This window comes from Clinocottus analis, unplaced genomic scaffold, assembly GCF_023055335.1.
Source record: "Clinocottus analis isolate CAN_PGR_092001 unplaced genomic scaffold, fCliAna1.0.p SCAF_21, whole genome shotgun sequence".
Classification (NCBI taxonomy): Eukaryota; Metazoa; Chordata; class Actinopteri; order Perciformes; family Cottidae; genus Clinocottus; species Clinocottus analis.
In genome coordinates, this window is record NW_027175943.1 from 1,506,672 (window position 1) to 1,522,957 (window position 16,286).

Here is a 16,286-nt window from a genome sequence, read left to right on the forward strand (position 1 = left end):
TCTCTCTTCTTCCTCCTCAACTCTCTTCTTCCTCCTCAACTCTCTTCCTCCAGGATCATGTGTTTCAGCCTCTGACCGACTTTCATTCTTTTCCTTGGCAGGTGGGGTAAGGGGGCGTGGTCAACAGAAGGGGGCGTGGTCATCCCATGTCCATGGGGGAGAGGGGGCGTGGTCAATAGAAGGGGGCGTGGTGTGTCTGTTTCATCGGTACAGTTTGAGCTCCTCTCTCCTCTAAAACCTGCGACCCGATGCACAAACACCTTCACCACAACAACAACAACAACAACAACAGGTGTCACTCGGCACCAACGAAGAAGAGAGAAGTATGAACATGGATGACTTGAAAATTGAACGTCATGTTGTTGCTAGGAGACAACTGAAACACGTGCACTTATATAAAGAAACTATATAAATATAATACAACAATACAACAAGCGACTGGCTGATGATGAAGATGATGATGATGATTATGAAGGCCCATGTGTCTCTATTGATTCTGCAGCCGCTTGCTTCGGCCCACATTGTTAGTCAGAACCCACACAGGATATAGAGGACACACACACACACACACACACACACACACACACACACACACACACACACACACACGTCCCTCTCGTTAAAGTAAACTAAAAGACGCTTCGTTTTGTTTTATCTCTCTTCCTCTCCTCATTCCAGCTCTACATCTGGTCTGTGTTTAGAGGGACTTTCTCTCATATCACACACACACGCACACACACACACACACACACACACACACACACACACACACACACGCACGCACACACACACACACACGCACACAGCCGTCAGCCTCATCATCTCTTGGAGCAAACAAAAGGGAGGAAAGTCGTCGTGCGACTGAAGTTGAAGTTTCGTGCAAAGTTTGCAGAGTTAAAACAGGTCGTGAAACTCCCATCATGCATCTGGGCGGCATCGCCTGCGCTGCAGGTGGAGGTGGGCGTGTCCTGGCTACCTGCTAAACGCTGGACATGTGTTCACACCGCGTGCTGCGTTCAGGGGCATCACGTAATCTCCTCAGGGGGAAAAGCCTCTCTCGCAAGAAGTTAACCGGTCAGAAATATAATATTTATAAGTTTTAAACCCCACAACTCAACCATACAATAGTTATTGACATGATCATGTGATCTCAACGTCACACTGACACTTTAATTTGCTGGCATAGAAAAATCCCACTTTTTAAACTGATTTAAATCACTTTTCTGCGTTTGTGTGCAAGAAAAAGAAGGAAAAAGTCTCATATTTCCTGCAGCAAGTGAACGCAAACAGACATCCCGCCAGCTGACAATAACAAAACCATCCAATAATAATCACTGACACCAGAGCCACTCTGGGGACGCGCAGCGCGCGCACCTTTTGGAGGATTGTTGTATTAGTTGTGTTGTCAAGTTGAGTCACAAAACCACAAACGTGTGTGTAAAAAAAAAAGTGTGTGTGTGTGTGTGTGTGTGTCCCTTACCTCTCGTCGGCGGCTTGCTGACCATCGCGGTGACGCGCCTCTGGAGCCGGCTCACTCGGCCCTCCAGCGCGTCCCCGCGGCGGCACGCGGCCCCCAGCTGGACCTCCAGCTCGCGCAGGAGGTCCAGCGCGTGGCGGGACAGGTCCGCGAGCTGCCGCAGCGCGGAGCCGAGGCTGAAGCCGCACACGTCCGCCAGCTCCCCGAAGCCCCCCGGCGGCCGCGGGCGCGCGCCGGAGGGCTTGCACACGTCCTTCGGAAGTATCGTCCGCTTGCAGAAAGGCATGACGTAGTCCTCACAACAACAACACCACCACAACAACAACAACAACAACAAACTCCGCACACGGTGAAGTTATGTTCCCGCGCTCCTTCTGGATCCATAACACACATCAGACGCGCCGCCGGAGAGCTGAGGAGCGAGGTGCGCGCCGCGCGCCCGCATTGTGTTTTAGACTGAGAGAGCGCGTGCGTGTGTGAGAGAGAGAGAGTGTGTGTGCGTGTGAGAGAGTGTGTGTGACTGAGTTTTTGGAGAGGAGAGACTCAGCTGCGCTGCACATCGATGTCAAGCCAGCCATAATGTTACAGGCTGCACTTCCGGTTTGGCTTTTAAAAAATAAAAGCCCGAATTTGTACGTTTTTGTATTCTTAATAATCTTAATTTTATTCGATTCACTGACACGTGACACGTTTGTGTAATATATATATATATATATATATATATATATATATATATATATATAATACAAACTATATTCTGTGCTGTGTGATTTTGTTGCTGTGCATCTTTCTATATTTTCTTCCATACAGGCTTTTATTTTGTAGCTAAACAACCCGGATGTAGATCTCAGTCTGCTCGACTTGACGAGACGACATGAGGCGCAACAGTCTGGTGTTTCCCTGAGGAGGAAGAGGAGGAGGAGGAGGAGGAGAAAAGAGGATGAGGAGGGAGAAGAAGAACTATACTGTATCTGAAGTCTCGCTCATATTGAAGGGCTTTAGGGGCGGGGCTACAAGGTGAGTGACAGGTCAACAACAATCATTAGAGTTGAGGCGTTTTGGGGGCGTGGCCATGAGGAATCCCCTAAATCCTTGTTTCCTTTCCTAAAGGACGGATCTCCTCCTGCAGAAACTTTACTGAAACTCTTTCTCCCTACTTTCTCTGGAGCTTGTAACCCCCTCTTCCTCCTCTTCCTCCCCTCCTCTTCCTCCCCCCTCAAGCAGCACATCTGGTCCTCAGACCTCGGGGCCCCTTCAGAAACAAACCCCTCCCTGTGAACTTAAACTCCTCCATGTTTTTGTTCTGAGAGGGAGGAGGAAAAAAGAGAGAGAATGAGAGAGAGAGAGAGAGAGAGAGAGAGAGAGAGAGAGAGAGAGACAGAGAGACAGAGAGAGAGAGAGAGAGAAGGAATTTCAACATAAACTTCCTTTTTGACACAATTGAAACACGACTCAATTGTGTGTGTGTGTGTGTGTGTGTGTGTGTGTGTGTGTGTGTGTGTGTGTGTGCAGCAGCATTACATCACTCTCGCCGTCGCTCATGACAACCAGCTCGACAGCCAATCACATGAAGGATCGATTAGAAACATCATCTTCCTCCTCCTCGAATTGAAAAATCTTAATTTAATTTGTTTCACCAGGACATCGCCGCCCCTTGATTAACAAAGCATTTCACACACACACACACACACACACACACACACACAGTGTGTTGGTATGAATCATGTGTTTTGAGAGGCGGGGTTGGAAATGGAAGTCACGGGGGAAAAGGGCAACACACACACACACGGGCCAGAACCAGAGTGTGAGTGTGAGTGTGTGTAGCCAGGTTTCTGCAGAGCAGACGGTTTCCCAGCAGTCACCATATGGACCGGTACTGAAGTCAGAACACAGAGATGGAGGGATGTGTGTGTGAGAAAGAGCGAGAGGATGGAAGAGGAAGGAACTAATGAGAGGAAGGAGGAGAGGATGATGGAGAGGTTGCAGCAGGACTGATAAAAAATAAATGTTGCAGAAGGTAAAGGAAGGAAGGGAGGACACATTGAGACGTAGAGGCTTGAAGGAAGGATGCTAGGACTCAATGGAGGAGGAAGGGAGCGGGACTGAAGAGGAAACTGAGAAAAGCAAGGGAGCAGAGGAGGAAAAGGTGTGGAGGATGAGGTAAGGACGGACGAGGAAACGAGGGAGCAGGAGGAAGGAAGGACAAAAAGCAAAGTGAAAGGATGCAAATAAACAAACAAGGAGACAGAAGGAAGGAAAGGGATTAGAGAGGAAAGAGGACTTAAGAGAACAGATGGAGGCGTGCGGGATGGAGGGATTAAGGAGGAAGGAAGGAAGAAGGAAAGACCGCCTCCAGGTGAAAGATAGTCAAGTTATTAAACCTTATTTCATTTATTCAAGATGACCATCAACTAAATTACTCCTTAAATTAATCCTAAATTATATTTTTATTTAATTAATATTTAGTTTAAATAAAAAAGTCAGAAAGCCCAAAAAATATTTTTTATAAAACAAATGTTTTTTTATTCAGATTGTGGCACCGTTTCAAAATAAAACATTAAAAATAAATGTAATTTATAAAAGATTCTCTTTAAGACAATTAATCCTGAATTATTTGTAGTTGTTTTTTAATATCCAGTAAATTAAACATCAGAAAGAAATAGTCTCTCAAATTTAAGTTTTTCAAGAAAAATTGTGTTTTATTGAGATAGTGGCTGTGTGTGTGTGTGTCTGTGTGTGTGTGTCATGAACTGACGCAGACGCAGAGCGTTTAGTAAATATTTTATTGGCCGTTCTGCGTCTAGCTGCTGCCTTGCTTCGCCGCCAGCCGCTTGTCTCTCTCCTCAGCGATGGTGAGACGGATGCCCTTCCCCCGAGGGAGAGACACCCAGGGCTTGTTGCCCTGAGACGCACAAATATACACATTAGACACAAGAAACACACACATTGATGTCACAGGAACACTGTCAGGTCGTCTCCACACAAACTACAGGAGGATTTCAGCGTTTCGTTAACCTCACAGTGAGAGTTGAGTCAGCACGCGCTCGTTATGATCAATATTTATCATTTCATCTTATTGGGATTCAATTAACTATTTAATTTTGTCCCAGATTTAATTGAATATGAATTAATTAACTTTACAAACGTGTGAATTTGCTGCTTTTTTGTCATTTTGTGCAAGAATTTGGAAGGAAAACTACACATTGAGCCTTTAATTAATCTTTAAATTCATCCACGTTCATATTTCTAGTTATTTTATTTTGAAATGTGAAGATTAATTTACAAGAGACGAACACATTCTGATGAAGACTCATTTACAAAACAAATCTGAACCCAAAAAGGTTCTAAAAAATAATAAAAACGTGCTAAAAATGTGTTTTTAAACTTCTATAATGATAGCTGAATGTTTGGTTTTATTTTGGTAATTCAGGCACTGACTTCCTGCTTTGCGTTAGACATTTCAGACCCAAGTAGTGTTATAAAACTTCCTCAAGTGGAGATAAACATCAGTTTAAAGCTTTTATTTCTGAACATTATCAAAACATCTTTAGTTTTAAAGAGAACTGATGTGTTTTACATAAATAAACCTTAATAATTACCACTAAAAGTGTGTTTTTCGCCGTTTTAAAAAGAGGATTCTGGGCGTCACGCGGTGTAAAAACGTAGATAACCGTCAGCTTAAGAGCACCAGGAGAGTTTGGAGTCATTAAATATGAATTGTGCATTTCATACACAACATAAATGATCTTATTTCACTCTCTTCTAATTCTGGAGGAGCTCAGAACTTCTTAGAGGATTTGGTAGGTTTTGTTTCATCGCTGATCAAAACCAAAAGCCTCATCACCGCTCCGTCTAGCGCAACGTTCCCCTCGTTGGGATCTCTGGACGCTCTCGTCTCCTCTTCCTCACCTTGCCGATGATGAAGATGTTGGACAGCCGGGTGGCGAAGTTGTTCCCGGTGCTGTCCTTCACGTGCACCACGTCGAAGGAGCCGGGGTGGCGCTCCCTGTTGGTGATGATGCCGATGCGCCCCAAGTTAGCGCCGCCGGTCACCATGCACAGGTTACCTGAGTGAGGAAGAGGAGCGGCCAGGTGAGGAAACACGTAGACAACCTTCTCCTTCTTTAAACGGAGGCTCGCGGCGAGGAGAACCTACTGGTGTCGAACTTGATGAAGTCGGTGATCTTGCCGGTGTCCAGGTCGATGCGGATGGTGTCGTTGACCTTGATCAGAGGGTCGGGGTAGCGGATGGTGCGAGCGTCGTGAGTCACCAGGTGAGGGATGCCCTTGGTGCCGATCATCAGCTTCTTCACCTTGCACAGCTTGTACTGCGGGAGGAGGAAGAGCGTGAGGAGCGTTAGGGACAGGAGGAGGAAGAGGAGGAGGGAAGGCAGGAGGAAGACGAGGGTTAGGGACAGAGGGAGGAAGAGGAGCGTGACGGACAGAGGAAGGAGGAAGAGTGCCGATAGGGACGGCACGAGGAAGAGGAGCGTTGGGGACAGAGGGAAGAAGAGGAGCGTGAGGGAGGAAGGAAGAGGAGCGTGAGGGACAGAGGGAGGAAGAGGAGCGTGAGGGACAGAGGGAGGAAGAGGAGCGTGAGGGAAGACATGAGGAAGAAAAGTGTGAGGGAAGGCAGGAGAAAGAGGAGTTCCGATAGGGAGGGCACGAGGAAGAGGAGCGTTGGGGACAGAGAGAGGAAGAGCAGCGGCACTACGAGTGACAGGAAGTTCAGGCGCCGCATTCCCAATTTCTTTCTTTCTCCATGTTTGTTTGACCTACAGCTCCATCTAGTGGCTGAAGAAGCAATTTATTTTATTATTGGAGGACCAAAGTATCTCAATACTATGCCGTATGGATTTAACGCAGGAGGAAGACATATATATTTATTTATATACACATCACGTGCAGCTTCATTCTCTGGAGGAGCTCAGAACTTCTTAGAGGAATTGGTCGTGTTTATTTCATCGCTGATCAAAACCAAAAACATCATCATCGCTCCGTCTGAGTTAAGAACATATTCTGCGAAAAGTGGAAAGCAAACTTATTTATTTAGGGCGAGATTTCAAGCTTAGTCTTTGGACGCTTTTTCTGATGGGAGAGTTTGTTGCAAATGATGCGTTTGAGGACCGTCAGAAAGATTAAAATCTGCGAATAACAGAAGCTGGTTTCTCCCCACAGAGGAGGATATTTGACCAAAGATTCTGGAGATTCTCCTCTACCAGGAGGCAGAAAGCGAACCCTTAAAGCTCGCCTCGCATGACGATTAAACGCATCCGGGTCTCTCAGGAGCCGTCGATGAACCTTCGTTACTTCGACACAGCGAGGCGCTCGTACCTTGGCCTCCTCGGCGGTGATGCGGTGGACGGTGAAGCGTCCCTTCACGTCGTAGATCAGACGGAAGTGCTCGCCGGTCTTCTCGATGCTGATCACATCTGGAAAAGCAGAACAAGTCTTAGCACCAAAAACCAGTCGGATAACCATCAAACACACTGGAAATTCACTTTTAAAGCAAACATCTTTACTCCTAATTGTCCGTTTATTCGCCATAAAACCACTAAAACATATCGTCCCCTCACCATGACCCAACACTGGCTTTCTGCCGTCTCGTCGTGCCAATTCAAACCATTTAACGCCCACTAACACGGCTAAATAAAGTCAAACGCATGACGGCATTCAGGCTTTTCACTTTAACCCACAGCACTTTAACAAATATGCAATTATGCAACAACATCTCGTCTTATTTGACAACGTTCAGCCCACGCTAGTCATGCATGTTCTCCTCGAGCTGCCAGTTTGTTATACTGGGATGAGAAGAGAGGAAACCAGAAGCATCCTGTCACATTGTAGGATGGAAAATGTTTAACTGGTCAATTAATCAGAGACAAAAACTAGATAATGGGGAATAACTCGGCATCACAAGGGTCATTTTTTGTCTATTTCTTCATCCCGCAGGCGCCTTAAAACCACTGAAAGTTACAAATATAATTGGTGGGTTATGATAAAGTACTTCATACTGCTTCCAGAATGCATTTAAAAGAGGCTGTAGTGTCGAGAGTAGGAACAGGAGCGTCGTCGTGCTGCGACGGCGTCCCTTGGAGTTACAAATGAAAAACCTCCACACTGAGTGTTAAACCTCCCGCTGAAGAGCCGACGACACTCGTTTCTGTCTGAGATCAAACGCGACGACTGCAAAATGTTTAATTTACTCCAGTGAAGCGTGGAGAGACTCTTCATACAAAACACACTGAGGATTGTATTTGAAAAGAGCTTTTTACACCAAAGAAACTGACAGTGAAGCTGAATTATTGTGTTTTTCAGAGGGGAAGAATGACAGCAATGAAAGATGTTTTACTAAACATTTAAACTAGCCAAGAGGGTCGAGCTCACAGGTGTTAAATAATCACAACCTCACTTTTAAACTTTTAACAAAATAACTGACAGCAAACCATCACATCTGGGTCCAAAATGGCTGTTTTTTTCTCTGTCTTCTCGTCGTCAAATTCCATCATAAATCCAGATTATCTGAATATGAACTGACATATTTCCTCAACCTCAAACGTAGTCGACCAAAGTAGAAGCAACGCGACGTCAAATTCAACGCGACGTCAAATTCAAATAATGAGTCAAAGACGAGTTGGAGCTCAGAACTTCTTAGAGGAAATTGGTCGTGTAGTTTCAGCTCATCGCTGATCAAAACCAAAATGGTCGTCACCGCTCCTCCTTCCCTTTAAAAGCTGAACCCTGCGGCTAAAGAAAAAGGCCGATGGCGCTCTGAACAGCTCCGATGGCAGCGGCGGTACTCACCCATGAACCCGGCGGGGTAGGTGATGTCGGTGCGGACTTTGCCGTCGATCTTGATGAACCTCTGCATGCAGATCTTCTTCACCTCGTCCCCGGTCAGGGCGTACTTCAGACGGTTCCTCAGGAAGATGATGAGGGGCAGGCACTCCCTCAGCTTGTGGGGACCGGTGGAGGGACGAGGAGCCTGAGGACGACAAAGACATGCGTTATCATCTCGAAGGACAATTATGAAATGCGTTAGAAGACTATACAACACATACACAACCTTGTTCTGGAATTAACGCCTATTAGGATATGTTAAAGCATGTGGAAATATGACAACAGTGATAGATATACTGTATATAGAAAATAAAGATTAAGTAGTTTCAGGATTTAAGTCAAAATTCTGCATGATTATATGGTTTATTTTGAGATTTAGGGTGGGGAGAGTTGTTGAAATAGAAGCCGTCACTCAGGTTTTAACAAAAAAGCATTGAAGTGAACCTCACATGCATCCTACTATAAAACCAACATGGCCGCCGTCTGTGTCAATCACATTAAACTCAAATCACAGAACAAACCAAGTGGTTATTTTACATTTCAATTAAGTTATATTTGAAAAATAAAATGCATTTCCAACATTTGAAAGAAACGTCTACTCTTGTGCACGTTAAGCTAGTTTTGCACATATATTCCTGTAATATACAGCCAGTAAAGACACAAAACAACTTCATTAAGCGACAAAATGCTGTATTTCGGCCCAGTTATTGACGAGAAATACTAGTTATTGTACTGACTTTAAGAGCCATTCACATGTGCATATAACAATGACTCCTGTTCACTAAAACACAAGTTTCTACTACAATACATTTCAAATAATTGGCCGTTTTATGACCACGTTGAACTTAAATATGATATTTTAATCTTGGACATGAAGCTAAGGTGCTTTTAAAAAGATTCTGGCACAAAATACATACAATAAAGTAAAAGCTGAGCAAACTTTCACACGTGAATCACATCATGCAAAACCACCATCCAACATTACAACAGACAGAAACACAAGCTACACAGCTTTAAAAACTGGATAAAAAACACGAATTACTTACAAAAACTCCAGTGAGCTTGTCAAGCATCCAGTGCTTGGGCGCTGCGACGCGCTTCAGGTGCTTCTTCGGTCCTCTTGCCTACAAAGAGAGCAGGGAAACCGGGTAAGTTACGCAGCAACAGCTTGGGGAAACGTGGAGGTATTTATCGCGGCGGGTGCAGAGTTCCGGCGCCCGCAGAAGAGCCGCGCGGTTCGGCTAACGTGGCGCAGGACAGGACGCCGCTTAGCTGCGGCCTAGCTAAACAGTTAGCACATATGATTTAAAAAGCATTATATAATATATAACGTTTTTGACACACGCTACGAGACAAAATGGACACACGTCTTTACACGCCGCGAATTTAAATGCAACGTTTCAGCCATTTTAACAGTTTTCCCCCGTTGAATTAGCGAGCTAAAAAAAAAAAGATGGCCCCGGTCAAAGCTAACACAAGTGGGGCGAGATCATTTTGTTAAATCGTCAATTAAAGAGCGAGAATAGATACTTTTGGTTACCATTTAGACGTTGTTAATTCAACAAGAAGCGGGATTTCAACCCAGCACGTGTGTGTTTGCGATATTACGACAGCAGAAAGTGATGTTTAGCGATTAATTCAGAGAGGAATCGTGAGGAGGAACAGCTCACCATGTTGGAGTCTGCGCGGAAAAGGACCTGCTGGCTTCCGGTTTACGAGGATAAGGCCGAGTACGGCAGACGGGGAAGGACAAAAGTACGGAAAGTCGCGATATAATAAGTTTTGTCACGCCAATACTCAGTGATGGTAGCGTATTTTATTTAATACTTCATATACTGCTGAGGATATACACATTTATAATTATATATATATATATATATATATATATATATATATATATGCACATTTATGTATATATGAATGAAAAGTACTTTATTAATCTCCAAGGAGAATTTTTTTTGTCATGCTAGCAGCATCCCAATGCAATAAGCTAAGCTAAACACACAGATAAAATAAAATAAAATAAATAATAACAGGTATTTATTTATATATATATATATATATATATATATATATATATATATATATATATATATATATATATATATATATATATATATATATACATATATATATATATATATATATATACATAAATGTACTGGGCAAAGATGACAACATTTTATTGATTAATCGCATGATATTTTGTGATTAACAGCAATTAATCACATTATGTGCAAAACTCAATACTGAATAAAAAACTAGTGGATTTCACACTTATAATTTTGGCATGTTCCACGAAGTAAGATCTTAAAATGAAAAGTAAATATATAGCTTTTAATTAAATATAGTGGAGGAAATGCCTACAATTCAGAGCAGTATACCTTTTAAAATGTCATATGAAGGCCAATTCAAGAAATTTTCTTTCTTTGAACCTCGCCCTAAAAGCCGAAGATGCAAATATGTTTACAATTCAAATGAGAGGGCAGGGCTAAAGTGGAACTTCATCTCAAATGTGTGTCTGCACACATTTTGCATCTTTTGGATGTGACAAAGTGCAGGAAACAAGTCCTAAATGAAGAAATGAAGCTGGAACATGACAAACTCTTCAGGGTCAAACCTCGATGACCTCCTGTCGATGACCTCCTGTCGATGACCTCCTGTCGATGACCTCCTGCAGCTTGGAGCAACTTTTGGGATTTAAACGATGAGACTTTCCTGTCACCGAGTAGCAGATTCATTGGACGTAAGAGGACATGGTCTCCGTCTCACACGGTAAGACGAGCCGCCGCTTTGACGTCCATCGATGCAAATCTTAAAAAGAAATCTTTAACACTTCCTGCATTTCATTTTCAAACTTATTTCCTAAATTAAAGGCTGACAAATCACAATGGAAACACAAAGGACTTAATTGTCATTTGTTTAAAGGTAAAACTTCTTTAAAAGCTGCAAAAAAATGTTAAATTATCCAAAGATTAATTAAAGAGTAATGATTTTCAAGCTACACATGGAAGTAATACAAGAGGCTCGTTTGGTTCATCCATACTTTATTGTCGTAAACAGGAAATGCAAATGTTTTGACAACAGTCAAAACATTTGCATTTCCTGCTCGAGCCATACAGGAGAACGGCCTCTTGATGTCGCCAGATTTCAACTTGAAGGCGACGAGGATTTATGTCTGACACCGGAGCCATTAGCGGCGTCACAAAGAAAAATACAAGATGGCGGTCACCAAAACCCCCGCCGCCACTGCTGTGATGTTTCGATCGGGCCAAGTCCCGTCTGGGTCTAAAGGCGGGAGAACGAGAGGAAAGAAACAAGATTCACATTAGACGTGATGCAATGTTTCTCAAATAATGCATGATAGAGTCACAAGAGTTGGTCACATGTGCCACGTGTAGCATCACATGCTACGTAGGGCCTGGGCGCATAAGGCCATGTGGCACACAGCATGTAGCATTTAGCATGTAGTGATTGGCTGAGTTTGGGCCTATATATATATATAGACTTTGATAATATTGTCTAAACTATGGTCAATGGGTATGGGTCAATGAAGGGTACTCACACAAAGAGCCCGCCGGCGGGGTGGTAGTGATCTGCTCCTGGCGTCTCACGGTGAGCCGCATCGCCGCGTTAAACAGGTCCGTCCTCGGTTGGTTCTGGTGTCTCACGGTGCGCCGCATCGCCGCGTTAAACAGGTCCGTCCCCGGTTGGTTCTGGCGTCTCACGGTGCGCTGCATCGCCGCGGTGAGCACCAGTCTCGCGGCAAGCAGGTTAAATTTAATGTATTTCATTTTGAGCGAATGAACGTCTCGTGAACGTCTCTGGTCCTTTGAACTTTTTTGTCGAAATGGCGCTCGCAACAGTAAGGTCACGTTTTATACTTGGCGGTCCACGTGACCGGAACTCCGCCCAACAGGTAGAGAGGCGGTTGCCGGTTCACTTTGTAACTCGTTTATTACAAGTTACACAGAATAAGTCCACAGAATGGGGTGACTGTGGCTCAGTGGTTAGCATGCCGTCTTTCAACCTATATGTCAGGAGTCTACGTGCAAAGTTTGGGTTTGATTGAGTGAAGTTAAGTATTTCTAATAATTATTTTAGTTTAGAATTTTTTGGAGCGATGTTGTCTAACTCGGCCAACGCTGAAAGTACCCACTCCCTCCCTGCTCCCTAAACAGTCTCTGCCAGTGGCGTGCCTAGGCTAAAACATTCGGGGCTAAAGCCCCGGATGTTTTTTAATTAGCCCCAAATATTAATTTTCAAAAATAAATAAATAATAATAATCTTTTCTTTTTTTTTTAAAGATCACATTCTCAAACTATGGTTATCTCATGGGGATGCTTTGAGAAAACAGTGTAGTTTGAGAATGTGATCTTTAAAAAAAAAAAAAAAAAATTAAATTAATTAAAAACCATCCGGGGCTTTAGCCCCGAATGTTTTGGCCTCGGGACGCCGCTGGTGAAGCCGACGCGTCTTCTTTCTGCTCCTCGGTCGTTCTCTCCCGCTCCACATGGACTTCAGGACCCTCTTGAGTTCAACTGATGAGAGGAAGTTAGCGGTTTAGGTGAGTTATGAACGTCTTCATGGTGCCGTAATGTTAATATTATTCTACATGTTTATTATGTGAGGATTGGTGTATTAGACACGATGTTTACGGGTAATAATGTGGACGGTTTGTTCAGTTATGAACGTTATAGTTCATAGTGAGCGGCAGTTGAGTGACAGGACAGCGTGCGCGCGAAAGGGCCGTTTGTCGGCGTTCCTGCGCATGCGCAGAACGGATCGAACGTCTTTTGCGACACTCGTTGACTGTTTCCTGCAGTGTTGAACCTCTGCAGCCGTATGGAAACATCTGACTGCAGTTTATACTCATTTAATCTGACTATGAATGAAACGTCTTCAGGAAAAACAAGTTGCTGTGGTTGTAGTTCACGTTGTTGCTGCATCAGCATCAAGGCTTTGTGTTATCAGTTGTGTTGATGAGCAGAATGATGAACACTATCAGGAGGATTGTGAGCGCTGGAGACTGAAGATGTAAACCTCTCCAACACCTCCTCTGTCTCCTCTCACAGGGACGAGATGACCTGCAGGATCCTGCTGCTCTTCATCCTCAGCTCCGGTGTCTGTGGTGAGTTCACTTGTGTGTTTGTAAATCCCTGCAGCTCTGAAGCGTCCCTGAACGCTCCACAGAGACCTGTAGAGGAGTTTAAAGGCTGCATGTTCCAGTCTCTCCCTCTCTGTCTCCTCAGCAGGATCCTTTGTAGTGAATGTGACACAGAGCTTCTATCAGGCAAAGGAGAACCACAACATCACGCTGGAATGGAGCTTCCCCATCAACACTGGACTCTCCCTCAACTCCATGCATGTCTTCTGTCAGAAGTTAAATCATTTCAAAGCCTTCACCCTGCTTCATGTGCACCAAGGAGTCGAGGTCCCAGAGTTTCAGGATGAACACTTTGCAGGACGAGTCCAGTGGGACGAAGACGTCCTCGCAGAAGGACGAGTCAGACTTCATGTGTTCAGACTCAGGACCGCTGACTCGGGTCTGTACATATGTAAAGTGGTCACGAGTTATGGGAGAAACTCTGGGAAATGTCGACTCTGTGTCTCTGGTAGGTTGATCCAGTAGAACTCGTTCAGTCCAGTGAAAGTTGTTTCTCTTCACTTGAGTGAAACAGATTTGTTTGGTCTCTGCAGGAGCGGGAGAACATGAGACGACATCTTCAGCGACAGGAAGTCCACAGCCAGAGAGTCGGGCACGGATCATCTTCTACTGTGCACTGGGACTGGTGACAGCAGCTCTTCTGGCCTTTAACTAATTCTACTGAGAAGAATAAATACGAATGAGAGAAGAAACCTCAGTGCAGGCGTGAAGGTGTTAAAGAAACAACCCATCAGGACTCTCAGCTCTGTAGAACCGAACTGATCCAAGTCATGAAACTACAGACTCAACATCTGGTTTAAGTTTCAGGAAAACTATGAAATGTCTATTTTGAAGTTTTAAATGAAGTTCATATGACTGTAGGTTTGGTTTTAAATATCTTTATTACAGAAAAACACTTTAATCACTTTACCGGTGCAATAGAAATACACATTGTTCTGTCTGTATGTATAATATTGTTACTGTGCATCTTTACTTTTTATATTGTTTTTACTACATCTCTTGTGGGCATTTTACCCGTTTGCTGCTGTAATCCTGCACGAACAAAGCGTTATCCAACATAATCTACAGTATTAATAACTAATGTCAGTGTCACTAATGCTATTCATCACATTTAATCTCCTGTCCTCTGCCGACTGATATTGTTATGATTCATAATGCACATATTTAAACTGATGTGTTCATATGGTGAATAAATTCCTATTTACTTGAGAATCTTTCCAGATAAAGTTACAGCTCTTATTCTGTGTTTCTCAGCCCAGATTCTGTTTATTAAACTAAGCAGCAGCAGTAGCAGCGTGTCGCCACTAGGGGGCAGCCGTCAGCTATTTCTTTACACAACATAATATTCCATGTATCAGATAAAAGTGTGCAGACAACAGATGGTGGTGCTTAAGGTGTGATGTAAGTGAAGTGTGGTTGTGAGGTTTCTCGTCCTCGGCAGTGGCTGCAGCGTACCAGACGGTGATGCACATCGTTGTCTTTTCAAATCAATTTTGGATTTATTTTAAATCCCAAATTAAATTGTATTATATTTTGAGTTGCTCATAATTTTCAAAAGGTTCCTTAATATAAGGAATGTCATTTGGCACTATAACTATGAGGAGAAATAGATCATTTAGACGCCTCCAATTACAGTAATTTAATAGCAATATACCAACTGAGTGTTAATTATAAGCAGTAATTAGGAATAAAGTTTATAATACATGAATAACACATGGCATCTCACATGGGTTTAAATGAAGCACTCCAACAGTTTTTAAACTCTTAAACACTTCAAATAAAAGCAGTATTAACAGAGTTAAGGAGCCGTGGATTTTCTTGGTGCTGTTGGTGCAGTGACCACCGGCGGCCAGCAGGGGAAACCTTGTACCATAACTTTCTATTTGAACTATTAAACAGCTTTAATTGAACATATATGCAGCATTTATTCTGTAAACCTGGAACTAGACTGTTCTACGTTCTAGTTAAAGAACATTTAGCCTTTAATGAAGAACATTCACACCGGCTCAGTTTTCATTTATTCATCCCTCAAAACTCAGAGCAGTAACAAAAATACAAGCTTCTTTTTAAACATTTCTATATGATCTGGGTCATTTACATATTCATAAGTGAGAGCCGGTGAGCAAAAAGTGCTTTAAAAAAATCATCTTTGAATAATATTCATTTAATTAGGAACAAAAAAGAACAAAAGAAATCTGATTTAAATCCAAAGGTTTTAAAGTAAAGTGATGAAATAAAACACATGAATCAGTGCAGAGAGCAGAGTCTTCATCACAGAGAGCAGAGTCTTCATCACAGAGAGCAGAGTCTTCATCACAGAGAGCAGAGTCTTCATCACAGAGAGCAGAGTCTTCATCACAGAGAGCAGAGTCTTCATCACAGAGAGCAGAGTCTTCATCACAGAGAGCAGAGAGGAACCTTGTAGGGTTCTCATGGGCCTTGGTGGAACATTTGTCAGGACCCTGAAGGCATCTGAAGGACCCTGAAGGCACCTGAAGGACCCTGAAGGCACCTGAAGGACCCTGAAGGCATCTGAAGGCCACTTTAATTCCTTAAGAATAATATCAACAGATCGACCGTAGAGCTGCTTAGTCTCTTTTTGTGTGTCTTTGTGTTTTTTTGTGTGTCTTTGTGGTCCTTTTGGGTCTCTCAGTAGTTATTTTGTGTCTTTTTTGTGGACAATTCCAGTCTCTTTGTCGTTGTTTTGTGTATCTTTGTAGTCTTTTTTAATCTCATTGTGGTCCTTTTGTGTCTCTATAGTTGTTTTGTGTGTCTCTGTAGTTGTTTTGTGTGTCTTCGTGG

The 16,286-nt window shown here is 43.4% G+C and overlaps 2 protein-coding genes, 1 long non-coding RNA gene and 3 other non-coding genes across 6 annotated transcripts in view; 1 reads left to right on the forward strand and 5 right to left on the reverse strand.

Moving 5' to 3' along the window:
- nhsl2 (NHS-like 2) overlaps positions 1-1,964 on the reverse strand; it is a 73,066-nt gene extending 71,102 nt beyond the window's left edge. Inside the window, exon 1 of the mRNA XM_068587232.1 lies at positions 1,481-1,964. Coding sequence (XP_068443333.1) covers positions 1,481-1,763 — 283 coding nt within the window. The 5' untranslated portion in view covers positions 1,764-1,964. The remainder of the gene's footprint in view (positions 1-1,480) is intronic.
- A 2,282-nt stretch (positions 1,965-4,246) lies between these two features.
- On the reverse strand, positions 4,247-10,066 carry rps4x (ribosomal protein S4 X-linked). The gene is made up of 7 exons (XM_068587688.1): positions 9,988-10,066; positions 9,364-9,441; positions 8,282-8,462; positions 6,812-6,909; positions 5,634-5,805; positions 5,387-5,544; positions 4,247-4,379 (listed from the first exon to the last, which is right to left on the reverse strand). The coding sequence occupies exons 1-7, from the start codon at positions 9,988-9,990 to the stop codon at positions 4,278-4,280; spliced, it is 792 nt and encodes a 263-aa protein (XP_068443789.1). The 5' UTR covers positions 9,991-10,066; the 3' UTR covers positions 4,247-4,277.
- On the reverse strand, positions 5,252-5,324 carry LOC137792711 (small nucleolar RNA SNORD61). The gene has a single exon (XR_011078148.1). It is a non-coding gene; the product is annotated as a small nucleolar RNA SNORD61 (small nucleolar RNA).
- Positions 6,401-6,473, reverse strand: LOC137792710 (small nucleolar RNA SNORD61). The gene has a single exon (XR_011078147.1). It is a non-coding gene; the product is annotated as a small nucleolar RNA SNORD61 (small nucleolar RNA).
- LOC137792712 (small nucleolar RNA SNORD61) lies at positions 8,115-8,192 on the reverse strand. The gene has a single exon (XR_011078149.1). It is a non-coding gene; the product is annotated as a small nucleolar RNA SNORD61 (small nucleolar RNA).
- Positions 10,067-12,748: 2,682 nt separating the features above from the next.
- LOC137792467 (uncharacterized) lies at positions 12,749-14,176 on the forward strand. Its single transcript, XR_011078101.1, has 4 exons — positions 12,749-12,884; positions 13,393-13,448; positions 13,570-13,932; positions 14,018-14,176. It is a non-coding gene; the product is annotated as an uncharacterized lncRNA (long non-coding RNA).
- Positions 14,177-16,286: the final 2,110 nt, after the last annotated feature.

What these genes read in the sequence shown, in the direction of transcription:
- rps4x (XM_068587688.1), bottom strand. An exon ending in ACAAGCTCACTGGAGTTTTT is followed by an intron (nt 8,463 to 9,363) that starts GTAAGTAATTCG and finishes TGTCGTCCTCAG; the next exon opens with GCTCCTCGTCCCTCCACCGG. An exon ending in ACATCTTCATCATCGGCAAG is followed by an intron (nt 4,380 to 5,386) that starts GTGAGGAAGAGG and finishes TGTGCGTCTCAG; the next exon opens with GGCAACAAGCCCTGGGTGTC.